This window comes from Triticum aestivum, chromosome 5B (genome assembly GCF_018294505.1).
Source record: "Triticum aestivum cultivar Chinese Spring chromosome 5B, IWGSC CS RefSeq v2.1, whole genome shotgun sequence".
NCBI lineage: Eukaryota > Viridiplantae > Streptophyta > Magnoliopsida > Poales > Poaceae > Triticum > Triticum aestivum.
In genome coordinates this window covers 91,883,635-91,905,397 of record NC_057807.1, presented here as the reverse complement: position 1 = coordinate 91,905,397, position 21,763 = coordinate 91,883,635, and the positions used below count along the sequence as shown (strand labels likewise).

Sequence of the window (21,763 nt, the reverse complement as noted above, 5' to 3'; positions counted from 1 at the left end):
ACAGTCGACTGGTCGACTGGATTTCACAAACCGGTGGGGGCACGCTGAGTGCACCCACTGGGTGTAGTCCCCGAGACTGTGGTCGACTGCTTGCAGTTGATCACAGTCTTAGAGAATGCATCTCGCACACTTCTTTTTTTTTTTGAGGTCGACTGGTCGACTTTGTCTTCAACAGGATTAGTGGGGGCACGCTGAGTGCACCCACTGGGTGTAGTCCCCGAGACTACGGTCGAATGTTTGTATTCGGCTGTAGTCTTAGAAAACGTGTGTTTTTCCCTTTTCACTCGGAAGTGAATTATTTTTGACATTTAGTCGATTGGTTCTTCGCAGAACTCTTGTGATCTTGTGGCTCGCTACTCAGAGCTGGAACAGAAGCATACTCAAGTCGAGCTGAGCTTGAAGCTGGTTCAGGAGAAGCTGACAAAGGCAAAGGAGGAGACCGAAGGTATGTTTGGTGAGACCCTGACGACTGCTTTTCCCCTTGCTTGTTTTAGCATCTGATCTTGCTGTGACTTGCAGGTAAGGTAAGGGAGGCCCAGCAGAAGAAAGACCTTGAGCTAGCTGAAAAGATCAAGCTTGCTGACGAGAACTTAGCTTCAGTCACCAAGCTCGAACAAGACAATACCAATCTGAAAACTGCTCTTGGGATTGCCAACAAGGAGGTCAGTCGACTGAGAACTGACAAAGCTGCCCTGACCGACCAAGTCAGCAAATTGACTGAGAAGAAAACTGAACTGGAAGCCTTCCTGAGTGGCCTTGCCAAGAAGCTGTTTCTTATGCTTGAAGGTAAATCTCCATGTTTGGCAAATATTTCCAATTGTGGCTTTTTCCATTCGACTATCTCCTTGACTTAGTGATCACCCTTGCAGAATTTTGTCAAAACTTTGAAGAAGAAACCAGCCGACTGGAGCCAAACCTTGACCCTGTCAATTCTCCGGTGAACGACGAAGTTGCTATGGATGTTTTCCGACTGGAGTCTCGTGTTGCAGCTGTCGTGGACTATCTCGCAAGGCTGAAGGCTGCCACATCTCGCATCGACTCGACGCTCTGGCCTGAGGAGACACTTCAGAATGACCTTGAGTCGCTGATGGCCCGCTTGAACACGATCCCTGGTCGAGTGCAGGAGTGGAAGAAGTCCTCGGCTCGGTGTGGTGCAGATGTCGCTCTGTGTCTGGCCCGAGTCCACTGCAAAGATGCACGAGTGGAGAAGCTGGCAGCCCTTCGGGTGGCCAATACCAAGAAGCACGACTTCAGGTCCTTTATGGAGACTTTCCTTGCAGCTGCCACTCGGATCGCCGACGGAATTGACCTTGATGAATTTGTTGCACCTTCCAGCCCTCCACAGGAGGGGTAAAAAACTTCTTCTGGCTCGACGCTTTAAATTTGCCTCGGTATGCCGAGTGGAATTGTAACCGACAAACCTTAACAGGCTTGACGCCTGAGCACTTTCGGTTCCTTTAGATATCGATTCAAACTTGAATTTGGCGCTTGAATATGATTGCCTTCGGCTCAAAAAATGTCTTCTGCAGGTTCAAAGCGAGGCGCCTTTTCTGCAATCGACCTATTCTTTGGTCCACTTAGGCGAGCACTGGGCTGCAGCTAAGCCTCTGAGTGAGAGGGTTGCTCTTCACTCGGTAGGATTTTATAACTTAGGCGAGCACGAGGCTGCAGCTAAGCCTCCGAGTGGAAGGCTGGCTTTCCACTCGGTAGGATTTTGATAAACTTAGGCGAGTCCTTGGACTGCAGCTAAGCCCCCGAGTGAGAGGGTTGCTCTTCACTCGGTAGGATTTTTATAAACTTAGGCGAGTGCTTGCACTGCAGCTAAGCCCCCGAGTGAGAGGGTTGCCCTTCACTCGGTAGGATTTTCATAACTTAGGCGAGTGCTTGGACTGCAGCTAAGCCTCCGAGTGGAAGGCTGGCTTACCACTCGGTAGGATTTTGATAACTTAGGCGAGTGCTTGGACTGCAGCTAAGCCTCAGAGTGGAAGGCTGACTTACCACTCGGTAGGATTTTGATAACTTAGGCGAGTGCTTGGACTGCAGCTAAGCCTCCGAGTGGAAGGCTGACTTACCACTCGGTAGGATTTTGATAAACTTAGGCGAGTGCTTGGACTGCAGCTAAGCCTCCGAGTGGAAGGCTGGCTTACCACTCGGTAGGATTTTGATAACTTAGGCGAGTGCTTGGACTGCAGCTAAGCCTCCGAGTGGAAGGCTGACTTACCACTCGGTAGGATTTTGATAAACTTAGGCGAGTGCTTGGACTGCAGCTAAGCCCCCGAGTGAGAGGGTTGCTCTTCACTCGGTAGGATTTTTATAAACTTAGGCGAGTGCTTGCACTGCAGCTAAGCCCCCGAGTGAGAGGGTTGCTCTCCACTCGATAGGATTTTTATAAACTTAGGCGAGTGCTTGCACTGCAGCTAAGCCTCCGAGTGGAAGGCTGGCTTACCACTCGGTAGGATTTTGATAAACTTAGGCGAGTCCTTGGACTGCAGCTAAGCCTCCGAGTGGAAGGCTGGCTTACCACTCGGTAGGATTTTGATAAACTTAGGCGAGTCCTTGGACTGCAGCTAAGCCCCCGAGTGGAAGGCTGGCTTACCACTCGGTAGGATTTTGATAAACTTAGGCGAAACGGATTTGCAGCTAAGCCTCCAAGTGAGAGTCTGGCTCACCACTCGGTAGGATTTTTACAAACTTAGGCGAAACGGATTCGCGGCTAAGTCACCCACTGAGGGGGAGTTTTTATGCGGACAAAAATAAAAAGTGATGACACTATTATTTCTAAACCCATGAACTACAGAAGTACTTTATTGCAACTCATCCGAGTGATAAAACTTAAGTGTAAAATGGGCGGAGTAGCTCCGCGTTCCAAGCTCGGGGCTCGTCGATATTATGCTCGACGTTGTAAAGACGGTACGCCCCGTTGTGGAGAACCTTGGTGACGATGAAGGGGCCTTCCCAAGAAGGAGCAAGCTTGTGTGGTTTGTGCTGATCCACTCGGAGAACCAAATCCCCTTCCTGGAAGGCTCGACCTCTCACATTTCGGGCGTGGAAACGGCGCAGATCTTGTTGGTAGATGGTCGACCGGATCAGAGCCATCTCCCTTTCTTCCTCTAAAAGGTCGACTGCGTCCTGCCGCGCTTGTTCAGCTTCTGCTTCGTTGTAGATTTCAACTCGAGGAGCATTATGGAGAAGATCACTCGGCAAGACTGCTTCAGCTCCATAGACCAAGAAGAATGGAGTTCTTCCGGTCGACCGATTAGGCGTGGTCCGCAGTCCCCAGAGTACAGATGGAAGTTCGTCGACCCAAGCTCCAGCCGCGTGTTTGAGATCACGCATCAGTCAAGGCTTCAGTCCCTTGAGAATCAGTCCATTAGCTTGCTCTGCTTGTCCATTCGACTGCGGATGGGCGACTGATGCGTAGTCGACCCGTGTGCCCTGGGAGTTGCAGAAGGTTCTGAATTCCTCTGAGTCAAAGTTCGACCCATTATCCGTAATGATGCTGTGCGGGACTCCATATCTGAATATTAGTTCCCTGATGAAGCTAACAGCAGTACCGGTGTCAAGGCTCTTGATTGGTTTAGCTTCGATCCACTTTGTGAACTTGTCGACTGCCACCAGTACATGCGTGAAGCCACTTCGTCCTGTTCTCGAAGGGCCGACCATGTCCAGCCCCCAAACTGCAAAAGGCCAGACGAGTGGGATGGTCTTCAAAGCTGACGCAGGCTTGTGCGACATATTTGAGTAGAACTGACATCCCTCGCACTTATCCACTATCTCCTTTGCCATCTCATTCGCCTTGGGCCAGTAAAATCCGGCTCGGTATGCTTTGGCCACGATGGTCCGAGAGGACGCATGATGACCACAGGTCCCCGAGTGAATATCATTGAGGATGAGTCGACCTTCTTCTGGTGTTATGCACTTCTGACCGACTCCAGTCGCGCTTTCTCTGTATAACTGTCCTTTGATTATGGTAAAGGCCTTAGATCGACGGACGATCTGTCGAGCCTCTTCCTCATCCTTCGGAAGCTCTTTCCTCAAGATATAAGCGACATACGGAATCGTCCAGTCGGGAATGACTACCAAAACCTCCATGATCAAGTCGACCACCGCTGGGACTTAAACTTCAGTCGGATCTGTGGCACTCTTGGGCTGTGGAGTTTCTTCGGTGAAAGGATCTTCTTTGACTGACGGAGTGTGTATATGCTCCAAGAACACACCACTCGGAATGGCTTCTCTCTTGGAACCTATCTTTGCTAGATCATCAGCTGCTTGATTTTTCAGTCGGGGTATATGATGGAGCTCCAACCCCTCGAACTTCTTCTCCAGCTTCCTCACTGCACTGCAGTATCCAGTCATGGCTGGGCTTCTCACGTCCCACTCTTTCATCACCTGATTGACCACTAAATCCGAGTCGCCATAGACCATTAGGCGACGGACGCCGAGTGAAATGGCCATGCGCAACCCATATAGGAGGGCCTCATATTCTGCCTCATTGTTGGAGGAATCAAAGTGAATCTGGAGCACATATCTGAGCTTATCTCCTCTGGGGGAAACCAGGACAACCCCAGCACCGGAACCATTCAACATCTTAGAGCCATCGAAAAACATGGTCCAATGCTCCGAGTGGACTTCAGTCGGCTGCTGCTGTTTGATCCACTCGGCGAGGAAATCTGCTATTGCCTGGGACTTAATGGCTTTCTTTGCCTCAAACTTGATATCAAGGGGAAGAAGTTCAATCGCCCATTTGGCCACTCGACCAGTTGCATCTCTGTTGTGCAAAATCTCTGATAGTGGAGCGTCGCTGACGACTGTGATGGAATGGTCAGAGAAATAATGAGCAACCTTCTTTGTGGTCATGTATATCCCATACACAAGCTTCTGATAATGAGGATATCTCTGCTTGGACGGAGTCAAGAATTCAGACGAATAATACACTGGGCGCTGAACTTTGAGAGCTTTTCCTTCTTCTTCCCGCTCGACCGTTAGCACAGTACTGACGACTTGTCCTGTGGCTGCGATGTAGAGCAACAGAGGCTCTTTGCTGATTGGAGCAGCAAGCACCGGCTGGGTGGAGAGCAGAGCTTTTAGCTCGGCAAACGCTGCATCAGCTTCTGGAGTCCACTCGAACTTGTCAGCCTTCTTCATCAGTCGGTAAAGAGGCAGAGCCTTTTCACCGAGTCGTGAGATGAATCGACTTAATGCGGCCAAGCATCCAGTAAGCTTCTGGACGTCGTGCACTCGCACAGGGCGTTTCATTCGGAGAATAGTGCCAATCTTCTCTGGGTTAGCATCGATTCCCCGTTCGGAAACGAGAAAACCGAGTAACTTGCCACCAGGAACTCCAAATGTGCACTTTGATGGATTGAGCTTGATATCATACCTTCTGAGGTTGGCAAATGTTTCAGCGAGGTCAGCGAGCAGGTCGGAACCTTTTCGTGACTTGACAACAATATCATCCATATAAGCTTCCACATTCCGACTGATTTGGGTGAGTAGACACTTCTGAATCATTCGCATAAATGTGGCTCCGGCATTCTTGAGGCCGAATGGCATGGTGATATAGCAGAAGCACCCGAATGGAGTGATGAAAGCTGTTTTTACCTCATCGGGCCCGTACAGACGGATCTGGTGGTACCCGGAGTAAGCATCTAAAAAAGACAACCTCTCGCATCCCGCGGTCGAGTCAACAATTTGATCTATGCGAGGGAGAGGAAAGTGATCTTTCGGGCAGGCCCGGTTGATGTGCTTGAAATCAATGCACATTCGGAGCGACTTGTCCTTCTTAGGAACCATGACGACATTAGCGAGCCACTCGGAGTGGTATATCTCTCGAATAAATCCTGCCGCCAACAGTCGAGCCACTTCTTCACCGATGGCCTTTCTCTTCTGGACGGCGGACCGCCGAAGATGTTCTTTGACTGGTTTTGCAGACGAGTCGACTCTTAGGCGATGCTCAGCCAGTCCCCTGGGAACACCTGGCATGTCAGCGGGCTTCCATGCAAAAATGTCCCAGTTCTCACGGAGGAACTGGATGAGCGCTTCTTCCTATTTTGGGTCGAGTGTTGTGGAGATGCGGGTCGGAGCTGGTTTTGAAAAAAAAAATTGTGAAACCTCCAACTCTCTCCTTGGGTCCTTTTCTTCAAATTTGAAAAAAAAATCAAATATGAATTTTGTGAAACCTCCAACTCTCTCCTTGGGTCCTTGAGTTGCTTAAGATTTCTAGGATCACAACCAAAATGCAAGAATAAATATGACATGCATATGATGATCTATGTATAACATCCAAATTGAAAATTGGGATGTTACAACTAGGGACATTATGTTTTGTCTATGTATTCACACATGTACTAAGTTTTCGGTTAATACAATTCTAGCATGAATAATAAACATTTATCATGATATAAGGAAATATAAATAACAACTTTATTATTGCCTCTAGGGCATATTTCCTTAAAAATGGAGTAATGCAATAAGAATGATGAGATGATGTAGACGGGATCTATTCATGCAGGAATAGCCCTCATATTGTTATCCTTAATAGCAACGATACATGTGTGTCTTGCCGCCCCTTCTATCACTGGGATAGAACACCGCACGATCGAACCCATCACAAAGCACCTCTTCCCATGGCAAGAAAAATCGATCTAGTTGGCCTAACTAAACCAAAGATTCAAAGAAGAATTAAAGGCTATAAGTAATCATGCATATAAGAGATCAAAAACTCAAATAACTTTCATGGATATACAAATCTGATCATAAACTCAGAGTTCAACGGATCCCAACAAACACACCACAAAAAGAGTTACATCAAATAGATCTCCAAAAGACCATTGTATTGAGAATCAAAAAGAGAGAAAAAGTCGTCTAGCTATAACTACGGACCTGTGGGTCTTTGGTGAACTATTCATGCATCATCGGAGAGGCACCAATGAGGATGATGAATCTCTCTGTGATGGTGTCTAGATTGGATCTCATGGTTCTGGAAACTTGCGGCGGCTGGAATTGTTTTTCGTCGGCTCGCCTAGGGTTTCTGGAATATTTTGGTATTTATAGAGCAAAGATGCGGTGCGGGAGGCCACCGAGGTGGGCACAACCCACCCGGGCGCACCCTGGGGGGTTGTGCTCCCCTCGGGGGCCCTCTCTGGTACTTCTTTGGCCCATCTTGTGTCTTCCAGTCCAAAAAAATTCTCCAAAAAGTTTTGCTGCATTTGGACTCCGCTTGGTACAGATATTTTGCGAAGCAAAAAACAAGCAAAAAACAACAACTGGCACTAGGCACTATGTCAGTAGGTTAGTCCCAAAAAATGATATAAAGTTTCTATAAAATGATTGTAAAACATCCAAGAATGATAAAATAATAGCATGGAACAATCAAAAATTATAGATACATTGGAGACGTATCATGTCTCCCCGGCAACGGTGCCAGAAATTCCTCTTGGTTGCTTGTATCTGCGTTGGTAATTCCCTGGAGATGAGACGATGATGCAACACATCAATGGTAAGTATCTCCCTCAATTATGAAACCAAGGTCACCAATCTAGTAGGGGAACCAAGCAACACTATGTAAACAACACCTGCACACAAATAACAAGGACTTGCAACCCAACGCATAAGAGTGCTTGTCAATCCTTGGGTATTGAGATAGATTAAATTGTATGAGATTTGATAAATAGATCTTGCAAAAACACAAAATAAAATAAACAAAGAAAAGTGAAGAAAGTTATTTTTGGTTTTAATATGATAGGAAATAGACCCGGGGCCGTAGGTTTCACTAGAGGCTTCTCTCGATAAAATAGCATACGGTGGGTAAACAAATTACTGTTGGGCAATTGACAGAAGTTATGATGATATCTAAGGCAACGATCATGTATATAGGCATCACGTCCAAGATTAGTAGACCGACTCCTGCCTGCATCTACTACTATTACTCCACACATCGACCGCTATCCAGCATGCATATAGTGTATTAAGTTCATGGAAAAATGAAGTAATGCATTAAGAACGATGACAAGATGTAGACAAGATCTATTCATGTAGGAATAGACCTCCACCTTTTTATTATTAATGGCAACGATACATGTGTGTCATGTCTCCTTCTGTCACTGAGATTGAGCACCGCAAGATCGAACCCATCACAAAGCACCCCTCCCCATTGGAAGAAAAATAAATCTAGTTGGCCAAACCAAACCAAAGTTTCGGAGAAGAAATATGAGGCTATAATAATCATGCATAAAAGAGTTCAGCAAAGGTCCAAATAATATTCATGGATAGACCTAATCAGAAACTCACAATTCATCAGATTCCAACAAACACACCGCAAAAAGTCATTACATCAAATAGATCTCCAAGAACATCGAGGAGAACATTGTATTGAAGATCAAAAAGAGAGAAGAAGCCATCTAGCTACTACCTACGAACCCATAGGTATGTGGTAAACTACTCACGCATCATCGGAGGGGCAAGGGTGATGATGAAGAACCCCTCCGTGATCGTTGACCCCTCCAGCAAAGTGCCAAAAAAGGCCTCTAGATTGGATCTCGTGGTTCTAGAACTTGCGGCAGCTGGAATTGTGTTTTGTCGACTCCCCTAGGGGTTTTGGGAATTTAGATATTTATAGAGGCAGAGGCCGGTGGAGGGGTGCCTGTGGGACCCACTACCCACCAAGGCGTGCCTGGGGGCCATGGCACGCCCTGGTGCCTAGTGGGACCCACAGGGCCCCTCTAGTGCACTTCTTGGGCCTCCTGGGTTTCTTCTGGGCAGAAAAAATTCTCCAAAAAGTTTCGTGGCATTTGGACTTCGTTTGGTATTTATTTTCTGCAAAGTAAAAAATACCAACTTGCACTGGGCACTATGTCAATAGGTTAGTCCAAAAAATGATATAAAGTTGCTAGTAAATGAATGTAAAACACTCAACATTGATAATATAACAACATGGAACAATAAAAAAATATAGATACATTGAATATGTATCAGAGAACCACGCAACACCTTGTTAACAACACCTGCACACAAAATAAACAATACTTGCAACCAACGCGAACAAGGGGTTGTCAATCCCTTGGTGGTTAATTGCAAGGATCAAATCTTGTATAGGTAGATAGATAAATAATACACAAAAGAAAATAAAATAAAATTGTAGCAAGATATTTTTGGTTTTTCATATATGATGAAAATCAACCCGGGGCCATAGTTTTCACCAGAGACTTCTCTCTTGTGAAAATAGCAAATAGTGGGTAAACAAATTACTATTGGGAAATTGATAGAAAATCAAATAACCGTGACGATATCCGGGGCAATGATCATGTATATAGGCATCACGTTCGAGACAAGTAAACCGGCTCCTGCCTGCATCTACTACTATTACTCCATCGACCGCTATCCAGCATGCATCTGGAGTATTAAGTTCATAAAGAACGGAGTAACGCCTTAAGCAAGATGACATGTTGTAGACGAAGTAAACTTACATATGAATAAACCCCATCTTTTAATCCTTAATAGCAATGATACAATCCGTATCATGTCCCTTTCTGTCACTGGGATTGAGCACCGCAAGATCGAACCCATTACAAAGCACCTCTCCCATTGGAAGAAAAATCAATCTAGTTGGCCAAACCAAACGGATACATAGGAGAGAAATACAAAGCTATAACAATCATGCATAAAAGAGTTCAGAGAAGACTCAAATAGTATTCATGGATAATTTGATCACAAACTCACAATTCATCGGATGCCAACAAGCACACCGCAAAAAGTGCTTACATCGAATGGATCTCCAAGAACATCAAGGAGAACGTTGTATTGAAGATCAAAGAGAGAAAAGAAGCCATCGAGTTACTAGCTATGGACCCATAGGTCTGTGGTAAACTACTCACACATCATCGGAAGGGCAGCAAGGTTGATGTACAGCCTGTCCGTGATTGATTCCCCCTCCGACAGAGTACCAGAGAAGGACTCCAGATGGGATCTCACGAGAACAGAAACTTGCGGCAGCGGAAAAAGTATTTCGGGTGGCTCTCTGGTATCAGGGGAATATTTCAGAATTTGTAGAGGCGGAATTAGGTCAAGAGGTGCCACGAGTAGCCCACAAGCCTGGGGGGTGTCCCCCTGGGGCACGCCTCCCGAGCTTGTCGCTCCCTTGTGACTCTTCATGTCTTCTCTCAAACCTTTTAGGGTCTCTTCTGGTCCAGAAAAAATTAATCCAAAGTTTCTTCTTCTTTTGGACTCTGTATGATATTGATTTCCTGAAAAGCCAAAAACAAGCAAAAACAGCAAATGGCACTGGGCACTAAGTTAATAGGTTAGTCCCAAAAAATAATATATAATTGCATAAAGTTGCATATAAAACATCCAAGATTGACACTATAATAGCATGGAACAACAAAAAATTATAGATATGTTGGACACGTATCATGGCGCTGCTCCGGCTCGCCACCCGAGATCAAATCCGCCTATTTAAGCTGGTTGGCGTCCCGCAACCCTAGCCCATCCACCTTCCCCCCTCTCCGCACCGCCAGTCTGAGCCCATCCACCTCCTCCCTCTTCCACTCCGGCGCTCCGTCATGGTCCGGAGGAAGATCACCTACTACGCAATGCTCACACCGGAGCGCCGGTACTAGATCCGAGCGAGGCAAGCCGCGCGCGCCGCCCGCATCCCTGTCGGGCTGCCTCCGGACTCGTCGGAGCCGGAGAAGGAGGAGGAGGAATCAGGGGAAGAGGAGGGAGAGGAGCTGGCTCCGATGAAGGTGGAGGAGGCGGAGCAGCCGGAGCTGGAACTGTCGGGCTTCAACATGGAGCAGGCGGAGGCGGAGTTCGCCGTCACCCAATCGGAGGAGATGACGAGTAGCTAGGTGATCAACGTAGTACATATGTTTATTTCATTTGCATGTCTTTGTGTGGATTTAAGAACGCGTCTGCGGGCATTTGAAGGGCCATATTTGACATATCCTGATGTAAATTGCCATTCGAGCAAACCGAATACTCCCTCCGTCCAGGTGCATAGGGCGCCTAAGAAAAAGCTCTGGGATTTAGGTGGGTTGAGATTGAAGGAGAGCGCGCGCAGGTTTCCCTAAAAATGAAACTTAATTTGGAAATTAATCCCGTCATTAGTGCTGGCCGTTTCAGCTAACCCATACAAAGGAAAAATCCCACGTCACACGGCCCACCCGTGGAATTCACTCGCCTAATCAGCGGCTGGCTACCGTGCATGCATTGGCTTTTTCCTTCTCTCACGGATCGTGCAGCATGCATGCATGATTGCTTTCACACAGGAAAAGATGCGGTACAGAGGAGAGAGAAGAAGCGCCATGCATGTTGTTTACATTCACACAGGAGACTAGGAGGTGGACCGGTGGGAGATTAGGAGAAGGAGCGCATCCTGCTGGAGCGACAAGAACGAGACTGTTTAGATAAACGAGAGCATTTAATTGAATTGCGTATAATACTTTTGGATTTTTAGGATTTTCTTAGGCGCCCTATGCACCTGACGGAGGGAGTACTATCGTCGCCTGTACTCCCTCCATCTAGGTGTGTAAGTCATCTTACGAAAACCAAATAATCCCAAAACACTTAGGAACGGTGCATTAAATTCTACCTCGTTTTTTATTTCTTGACATATCAACCAATAAGAGATGTGTGGTATGCATGCTTTTAATGACTTGAGACTACCAAACACGACACGCAGTGGTTAGTTCATTGCATGCAATGCTATTAATTAGTAAATGAACATTAAGTTCTCTCGTTTTCTCCTCCTCCTTGGTCACGGTGCACAACCTAAGATGATTTACTCACCTAGACGGAGGGAGTAGTTCGCTTGAAGAGGGGTGTGGGAGCGCACATTGGACGTTCGCTCTGAATTGCCAAAAGTCTGACATTAAAACCTTTTAATGAAAACCGATATATCAGTTCTGCTAATATAGTGACTGTCAAAAGAAATTCTGCTAATATAATGATTATTACGGCGAGGGAGCCGATATATCAATTCTGCTAAAGTTGCTCTTAATTGGGTGAGGTCCACTCCGGTGGCGAGTGGCGACTTGCTTTTGCTATCATCCACCGTGTAAACACGGCAGAGTCGCTCCTGGGTCCCACCTTGCTCCCGGCCGTGTCACTGAGATAACCGGCGACCCCTCACCGCAAACGGTTGACCCTCCCCTCCACTCAAAAGCTGCCGCGCCGCACTCTCCCGCCTGCTATAAACTCTCCTCCTCCTCCTCCGTCTCCCAGACCAAACGCCGCCCCTCTCCTCCACCTCCTCTCCCCCCTCCTCCATGGCGATGGCGACCTCTCACTTGCCCGACTAAACAAACAACCAAGCTCACGCAAGCGCGCACCCAGACCCACTGAGAGCCCGGACAAAGGGGTCAAGAAGACAAGGAAGAGACGCAGAGAGCCAGCCAGTCGTCCGGCATCCCGAGGTCGACCATGGAGAAGTTCCTGTTCGAGGAGCTGGCCGGTGACGCCGTGCGGGAGCTGCTGCGTGCGGTGCAGGGCACCTTCCTGTGCCGCTCCACCGCCGAGCGCCTGCGCCGGAACGTCGAGCCGCTGCTGCCCCTCGTGCAGCAGAACGGCCGCCACGCGCTCCGGAGCAACGCCGAGCTGGGCGAGCTCGCCGTGCAGCTCAGGGAGGCGCTCGACCTCGCGCGCCGCGCCGCCGCCGCCCCGCGCTGGAACGTCTACCGCACCGCGCAGCTGGCGCGCAGGATGGAGGCGGCCGACAAGGGCATCGAGCGCTGGCTGGCGCGCCACGCCCCCGCGCACGTGCTCGACGGCGTGCGCCGCCTCCGCGACGAGGCAGAGGCGCGCATCGGCCGCCTCGAGCGCCGCGTGGAGGAGGTCGCCGCGATGCAGGCGCCCGCCACGATCCCGCCCGCCATGTCCCTCCCCGTCGCGCTGCCGCCGCCACCCTGCAAGGGCATGGCGATGGCGGTGGAGGTGCCGCCTCCGACCAAGGGCATGGCGATGGCGGTGGAGGTGGCGCCGCCGGCCAAGGGCATGGGGATGCCGATGGATTTCGAGCTCCCGTGCGAGGAGGAGAGCAAGGGCGGCGGCTTGGTGGGAAGCGGCGTCAAGGTGGGCAAGGAGAGAGTGAAGGAGATGGTGATGAGCAGCGGCGGCGGCTGGGAGGTCGTCGGCATCTGCGGCATGGGCGGCAGCGGCAAGACCACGCTCGCCATGGAGATCTATAAGGATCAAAAGATCCAAGGTAAGAAACGATCAGATCCCAACCATCTCGTCTCATACGAATTCTTTCTTAAATCTTTTATTCCGTTCTTCGAATCTTCTGCAGAAATTAAATACATCTGTGTTCATAATCATCCTTTCTCTGGGTGCAAAAATTGCACCGTCTCTTATTGAATTATATGGGGCACTACCACTAACAAAGATTGAAAATTTAGGGAATCTTTGGCGGTTGATTTGCGTGTCGTCATATGATTTAATAATTACTTAAAGTCGAGGCTGATGCTTACGTTTAGCTCATCACCACTTGTTTGGTCAAAATTGGCGCTTTGACCAGCTTAGTGCGGAGCGTGCGTATGGCTGTGATGGGATTGGGTTGCTGATGGGAGCACACCAACTCCCGCCTGCCTAACTTAGCAGACACTGAAATTTTTGTTCATGATGGCAACACTTTTGTTTTGAATCAAGACATGATTGCACCACTTAATAACTATTGAGTTAATTAGTGGCGACCCCTAAACAACTGAATGATAGCAGCTCAGATCCAAGCACATACTCTTATCGTTTGAATAGTTTAATACCGATTGTCAATCCAAATTAATTTGGTCATGGTGTTATACAGATCTGTAGTTTGTACTCCCTCCGTTCCAAATTACTCGTCGCTGAAATGGATGTATCTAGAACTAAAATACATCTAGATACATTCATACGTGCGACAAGTAATTCGGAACGGAGGGAGTAGTTACAAAGGCACTTGGAATCTTAGTGATGTTTGTGAAGCTAATCCTTTTAGGGGTGCTATACATGTTAATTGATTCGAACCTCACTACTTCAGCATACTCTCATCAAGATCTGTTCTCAAGATTAGGCACATGCCAAAAGTTGATTTCCATTTAATCTTGTTTCATAGTTGTTCTCTAAGTGTAGCGATCTTTCTTCTCTACACAGTGCTAACATATGTTTCTTTCTTTGTTTAGGTTACTTCAACAACAGGGTCTTCTTTGAGACGGTCTCACAGTCCGCAAATCTGGAGACCATCAAGATGAAGCTGTGGGAGCAGATCAGCAGCAATATTGTGCTTGGTGCATATAACCAGATCCCGGAATGGCAGCTCAAGTTAGGGCCGAGGGACCGAGGACCAGTCCTTGTTATACTTGATGATGTGTGGTCTCTCTCACAGCTCGAGGAGCTGGTCTTCAAGTTCCCTGGCTGCAAGACCCTTGTCGTATCAAGGTTGAAGTTCCCAACGTTAGTCACCCGGACTTATGAAATGAAATTACTCGGCGAAGAGGAGGCTTTGTCTGTCTTCTGCAGTGCTGCCTTCGGTCAGGAGTCTGTTCCTCAGACTGCTGACAAGAAACTGGTTAAGCAGGTTGCTGCCGAGTGCAGAGGGCTTCCTCTAGCTCTCAAGGTTATCGGCGCATCCTTGCGTGATCAGCCTCCTATGATATGGTTGAGCGCGAAGAACCGCTTGTCACGAGGAGAGTCTATATCGGACTCACATGAGACCAAACTCCTGGAGAGAATGGCAGCAAGTGTCGAGTGCTTGTCAGGAAAGGTTAGAGAATGTTTCCTTGACCTGGGTTGCTTCCCAGAGGATAAGAAGATCCCTCTTGATGTGTTGATCAATATTTGGATGGAGATACATGATCTTGACAAGCCAGATGCTTTCGCCATCCTCATGGAGCTATCGAACAAGAACCTGCTTACCCTAGTTAATGATGCACAGTACGTATTGCACATATATGCTTGAAATCATCTGAGAATTCATATACTGTAAGAAACAGCTTTGACTCTTTGTTGCTCTTTATGCAGGAATAAAGCTGGAGATTTATACAGTAACTATCATGACTACTCAGTGACGCAACATGATGTGTTGCGTGATCTGGCACTTCACATGAGCGGTCGTGATTCTCTGAACAAACGGAGGCGGTTAGTGATGCCAAGAAGAGAAGAATCGCTTCCGAGAGATTGGCAGAGGAATAAGGACCTTCCCTTTGAAGCTCAGATTGTTTCTATTCATACAGGTGATTATTTGTTCATCAACTTGGTTTTTTCTTGCATGTTATTTGCCGTGCAGTATCTTCTGCGAGTCCAGTCTGAAAGCTGCTCTTACAGAATTTGAGATGTAATTGAAGAAAAAATGTTGAATAGTGTAGTGGTCTTCCTCAAATGAAATTGCATGGAACTTCAGATCTTTATCTCCTTTAAATCACCTGCTATTGTACTAAACTGATGTTTAGTTCTTTAGCAAACTGAACCTAATTAGTACTGTATATAACACAATTTTACTTCAGTACTATTTCTTCACGGAAAATAATTTGTTTCAGCAAGCCCTACAGTAACATGCATTCGCAATATCTTGTTGAATATTGCCCTCATTGAGTTCTCTCTAGAAGTACAAAATGATCTGATCAATTGATTTCAAATTTCAGGTGAGATGAAAGAATCTGACTGGTTCCAGATGAGCTTCCCCAAGGCAGAAGTTCTTATCCTCAACTTCGCCTCAAGTGTGTATTACCTCCCGTCGTTCATTGCAACAATGCAGAACCTGAAGGCCCTGGTGCTGATCAACTATGGTACTACCAGTGCAGCCCTTGACAATTTATCTGCCTTCACCACACTAAGTGACCTGAGGAGTCTTTGGCTGGAAAAGATTACCCTCCCGCCACTGCCGAAAAGCACAATCCCACTGAAGAACCTGCGCAAGATCTCTCTCGTCCTTTGTGAGCTGAACAACAGTCTAAGAGGATCGACCATGGATCTCTCCATGACGTTTCCGCGCTTATCCAACCTCACCATTGACCATTGCGTAGATCTGAAGGAGCTGCCACCTAGTGTATGTGAAATCAGCTCTCTGGAAAGCATCTCCTTGTCAAACTGCCATGACCTCACAGAGCTGCCATATGAGCTGGGCAAGCTGCACTGCCTGAGCATCCTACGGGTGTACGCCTGCCCGGCACTGTGGAAGCTTCCACCGTCGGTATGCAGCCTGAAGAGGCTGAAATACCTGGACATATCGCAGTGCATTAACCTTACGGACCTTCCAGAAGAGCTTGGCCACTTGACAAACCTAGAGAAGATCGACATGCGGGAATGCTCGCGGTTGAGGAGCCTCCCGAGGTCCTCCTCGTCGTTGAAGTCCCTCGGGCACGTCGTGTGCGACGAGGAAACGGCGATGCTGTGGAGGGAAGCCGAGCAGGTCATCCCGGACCTCCGTGTGCAGGTAGCAGAAGAGTGTTACAACCTGGACTGGCTTGTAGACTGATGTTCTGGATGCTCTGCCTCCAGGCTCACCATGTACAAATGATGTGTATATGTTTCCCTGTTTAAATGCAGGATGGGTAGTCAATACACTGTTCAGTTTTGACATGTTCAGTGTTCATGTAGTTGACTCCAGTAGCTGACATATCTTGAAGTCATGGTCTTAAGTAGAAATGCACACAAGAGTTATATTGGCCAGGCTAACAGAGATTTTCTATTGGCACAAACCTTCTTTTTTCTCCGAGCAACCGGCAGGAGAGCTGCCTTTTTATTAAGGAGCAGAATATGTACAAAATGAACATGACTGAAAAAACAGGCATATGTCGAGATGACTTTGGAACTCACTGCACAAGTTGTCCATGGTGGTAACCCACTCTATATGATTGATGATCCCGTGAAGTAGAATTGATGAGACGGGCTATTGGTTAACTGAGAAGGGAGTGTTTATTTTATAAACACACACTCCATTATCATGCAATTCTCTCATAATTTGTATGTTGGTTGATCTTTACTTTTACTTTAGTGTGTTCTGAGTGGCTTGGGTATGCCAAGATGTTGTCATACATAATATCTTTATGAACACACCTAATAAGTTAGACTGTTAAGCGCCGCATCCTATGAGAGTTGAGTGCTTTCTGATAAACTCATGAAAAGGGCTCGGGGTATGACGTACTTCCGTCTAAACGCTCTTATATCAGTTTTCGGAGGGAGTATAATCTCCTATCTGCGGGAAAGTCATTCGGCAACCATAGGCAAACTCTATCTGCCTTTAGGATCGATGGGGAATTGTTGGAATTATTGGGTTTTTAGCCCATTTACTATTTCCAATTGTTCCTGAAGATCCTGGAGGTTCATATGCTTCATTCATGACATGGGGAGCGTGGAAAGTTTAGTCCCACCCCAGTTGTGAAGGACGTTAGCAATATTTAAGGTTGACTTCTTCACACACCACTAAAAGTTTGAGAATAGGGTACATACACACGCACTCCTTCATAGCCCACATCGCCCACGTGGCGTGTTTCCTGAATGAGCCGAGTCTGGCTATGAGATATGACACGCCTACTTCCCCGACATTGACGACCTCCTCCACAACATGTCGCTCCCTTCTGCTAGGGATTCTTAACAATTGATTTTCCTTACAAAGTATAAAAATGGCATCTTGGCAACAGTTAAGCCCTATGAGACCAAAACTATGAAGAGGTGGACCAATCAGAAGATTATGTTGTCATCCATATTGAATAAAAACCTTTCTGACCACCCGTTCTAATTGCATACACATCGCCTAGAACAGCAATTTAGACTCTGTTCAATTGTTAGCAATTTTTTAACAAAGGACCAAGCCTGGGGATTCCTACTTTTGGGCGGGTTTAATGGCTACGAAGAAATATTTCTTCTGCTATGGATCCTTCTCGATTAAGGACGGCACGAAAATTAGATTCTAGGAGGACAGGTGGCTAGGAAATGCCACACTCCAAGAACAATATCCAGCTCTATACAATATTGTGCGCCACAAGGGTGATACTATCGCCACGGTAATGGAATCATTTCCACCAAATGTGACGTTCAAAAGAGATTTAATTGGACCCAGACTCCAATCGTGGAACACCTTGCTCCAGCGGTTGTCCACGGTGCACTTATCACATGGGTCTGATGTATTTCGTTGGAACCTTCACGGGAATGGAAAATTCTCAGTGGATTCTATGTATAGAGTCTTAATCCAGTCTGATGTGCCAATTGATAATAAGAAGAAGATACCTCTTAAGAATAAAAATTTTGCATGGTATCTTCGTCGCGGAGTCATTCTTACTAAAGATAACCTTATTAAGAGGAATTGGCATGGAATTCCGTAATGTGTCTTTTGTCACCATGATGAGACAATAAAACATTTATATTCTTCCAATGCAAATTGGCTCGTTCTATATGGTCAGTCATCCAAATAGCTTCTGGCTTGTATCCTCCTTGTAGTGTTGCTAATGTATTTGACAACTGGTTACATGAGATTGATCACAGGTTTAGAACTTTTCTCAGGGTGGGAGCGCTTGCCGTTATTTGGTCGCTTTGGCTATATAGAAATGATAAGGTTTTTAGCGATAAAAGTACTTCTCTGATGCAGGTTATCTACAGATGTACTGAGACTCTTTGTTTATGGTCCTCTCTACAACGCGTGGAGAATCGAGACCTGTTTACGGAGGTGTGTACACGATTGGAGGCTACGACGAGGGATACTTTTACCCAACATGGGTGGCAGCATGATCTTAGGATTGCCCCCCCCCCCCCCCCCCCTCCGCTTTAGGTGTTATATGGACTCTTCATGTTTTTGTATTTCGCCTTTTTGTTTTTCATTTGTGCGAGAAGACCTTATTTTATTTTATTTGAACCGGCGAGAAGACCTTATTTGGCTGTGTACATCTTAGTAATGCAGAGGCCGGGTGTAATGCTTAAATCTTTTAAGTAATAAAGCGTCCCTTTTCGAAAAAGGTGTCGGGTCGTGGTAGGGGCAGTCCTTGCATTGCATAGGTGGAGTGCAATCTCAGGGGCCGCAGACAGAGCTGGCGTTGCATCACAAACCAGCTTTGCGTCTACATGATACACATATAATACAACATTATTCATCTAGCGATTTCGGGTAAATACTCCTTTTATCAACATCATCAGAAAACTCCAACATATTTTGTTAGACAACACACGCTACACAATCAGCAGCAACACCAATTTCAGACTCAAGCAGTAGCCTGAATACAATCCTCTCGATGTACATTTCTACACTCTTCTTCTTGACACAAAATGGCACTCAATCTGGTGTGTTTTCAAGAAGCAAACAAGGTGGAAAACCACAAATACCGCTTCTGCACATACAGATATTCACAGGTTTACTACATAGCGTATACTATCTCCCCACTGCTGTCCATGTCGATATCGAGGTCCGAGTCCAGATCATCCATGTCGTCGTCGAGGTCAAGGCCGTCAGGCAGGAACTTATTGATTCCGAGGGCGCCGGCCGCCGGTATGGTCGCCTCTGCCATTATCTGCATGATCTCGTTCATGTTCTGCATCGGCTGGTCAGGCTCCTCATACTGGTTGCTCGCTGTGGGACCGTCCATGAGGTCAGCTGGGAGGTTCTTGAGGAACCATGGGTGGTTCTTTATCTCAGGTATGGTGATCCTCTGCAAGCTCAAATAGCACAGGCGTTATCCTGAGGGCCGAACAAGCGAAACCGTGCGTGTGTCGATGAAGCGAGTACTCACCGTAGCTGGGTTGGCAACAAAGATCCTTGAGAGAAGGTTTCGGCAGTCCATAGGTATGTGAATATAGTCCGGAATCGAGTACTGAACACCTAATATTTTCTGAAAAAGTTGACCTCGGTATTTAGATGTTTGGCTATAACTGCAACTAGTGGAATTGCTAAGCCGAACGGCTGGCGGCATACCTGAATTGTCATTTTGAAATTCTTGGGATTTTCCGGATCCTCGAAAGGGTAGGCACCGACCAACATCACGTAAAGGGTTACCCCACATGACCACACATCGGCAATCTCCATTCAGAGACAAATTATTAGTGCTTTAGCAAAAAACATGAAAGTACTTTAAATGGTTGTTCCTCAAGACCATGCACCACCCATGCCCACGAAAGGTGGATGGAAGATTCATAAAGCAAGTAAAGTTTTCATGGCCGGGCAAAGTTATTCAAATTAGGCAGCAGATGGGGCAGAGTATGTATCAGACGGTTTAAACTTGAAAGCGCCAAGGTGGATGCACACCTTGCCATCATATTCTTTCTTGAGCAGAACTTCAGGGGCAATATATGCCGGAGTTCCAACAGTTGACTTTGGTTGAGAGTGAAGAACCGATGACTGTAAAACAAAAATAACAGCACTGCAAATCAATTAAAAATCTGGTAACCGACACACCTTCTGTTTGTCACATAAGTTTCTGGTGTAAGATGGTTCACATAAGCAAGCACTCAGGCGCTCCACCAGATTAATAGCCTAGAATACCTTCGAATAATCAAAGTCGCATATCTTGAGGCGAGGAGTGGTGCTTCCATCCAGCAGAGTGTTCTCGAGCTTTAAGTCACGATGGCATACTTGCTTAACGAATAGAACAAATTCATGTTGTCAGTTGCATAGGAAAATACATGGAAAGGTAAAATCAAGTAGTAGCAGTATAATTTGGGGAGCAGATTGATACCATGGAGTGGCAGTAGCTGACTCCAGATATCAGCTGCTGGAAAAAGAACCGAGCCTGAAAAATGAACACACATACAAACTGAGTTAACCAAATTGTACAATCGTACAACTCTTGATAAGAAAAAAAGACTATATGGCAGAGCTATGAGTCAAGAGAGATACCTCGTCGACGCTGAATCGACCGGCGGTGCAGATGCGCTCGAAGAGCTCCCCGCCGGAGGCGTACTCCATGACGATGGCGAGATGCGTCGGCGTCAGAATAACCTGAAGACAGAGTTTGTTCATTGCATCATTCCACCACAGTCCACATAACCATCGAAGAATCGATACTGCAAGCGAAGGCGATTGTATCGCCGATCGTATACTCACCTCCTTGAAGCGGATGATGTTGGGGTGCCGCAGCGACCTGTGGTTGATGATCTCCCTCTGCACGTTCTCATCGATCTGCGCGCGCGCACGCACGCACGCATCAGACTTGTAAATATCAAAGGCCATGGCTCTGGTGCCAAGTGTGCGCGTGTGGGAAACCGGGAATAAATAATCGAAGTGTGGTGGCGCGGGTGGTACCTTCTCGCCGCGGTCGATGTACTTGACGGCGACGAGCTCGCCGGAGGCGCGGTTGCGCATGAGGCGGGCGACGCCGAAGTTGCCGGACCCGATGCTGCGGACCAGCTCGTACCGGTCGCCGTCGAGCATCGCCGGCACGTCACTCAGCGGCCCCATCGTCCCCGCCGGCCCCCTCTCCATCGTCCCCGCCGCCGACGACTCTACCGCCGATCAAGACAGGGAGATCCCCGCGCGCGCCCTCTCTCTCCTTATCTCGCTCGCTCGCTCGCTGTCGGACCTTTCTTCCTAACTCTGGCCGCGCGCTTTTCTTAATTCTTATTGCCGCCACTATCTACGAGTACAAGAAGAGAGGAGGATGACGTCATGGGGGCGTGCTTATCCTAGGCTCACCTTTTTTTTTGACATTCTATCCTAGGCTCACCTTTTTCTTCTTTGACATTCTATCCTAGGCTCACCTGACTAGCGGGCCCACCTATATCATTGAAGCGGTCCAGGAAATCCACTCGCGGCTTTGAATCGTCAAGGTAACTGGAGTGCGGGCCCGGATGCGGGTTGTCATGGTGGGGCACA

The 21,763-nt window shown here is 47.3% G+C and overlaps 2 protein-coding genes across 2 annotated transcripts; one reads left to right on the top strand and one right to left on the bottom strand.

Annotated features, from left to right (window-relative positions):
- Positions 1-12,211: 12,211 nt before the first annotated feature.
- On the top strand, positions 12,212-16,548 carry LOC123110572 (putative disease resistance protein At5g47280). Its single transcript, XM_044531126.1, has 4 exons — positions 12,212-13,201; positions 14,154-14,904; positions 14,992-15,203; positions 15,612-16,548. Exons 1-4 carry the CDS (start codon positions 12,421-12,423, stop codon positions 16,442-16,444), a joined length of 2,577 nt encoding a protein of 858 aa, XP_044387061.1. The 5' UTR covers positions 12,212-12,420; the 3' UTR covers positions 16,445-16,548.
- A 2,512-nt stretch (positions 16,549-19,060) lies between these two features.
- Positions 19,061-21,534, bottom strand: LOC123110571 (serine/threonine-protein kinase SAPK9). Its single transcript, XM_044531125.1, has 9 exons — positions 21,194-21,534; positions 20,996-21,070; positions 20,789-20,890; positions 20,628-20,681; positions 20,435-20,527; positions 20,198-20,290; positions 19,868-19,972; positions 19,686-19,784; positions 19,061-19,604 (listed from the first exon to the last, which is right to left on the bottom strand). Exons 1-9 carry the CDS (start codon positions 21,371-21,373, stop codon positions 19,314-19,316), a joined length of 1,092 nt encoding a protein of 363 aa, XP_044387060.1. The 5' UTR covers positions 21,374-21,534; the 3' UTR covers positions 19,061-19,313.
- Positions 21,535-21,763: the final 229 nt, after the last annotated feature.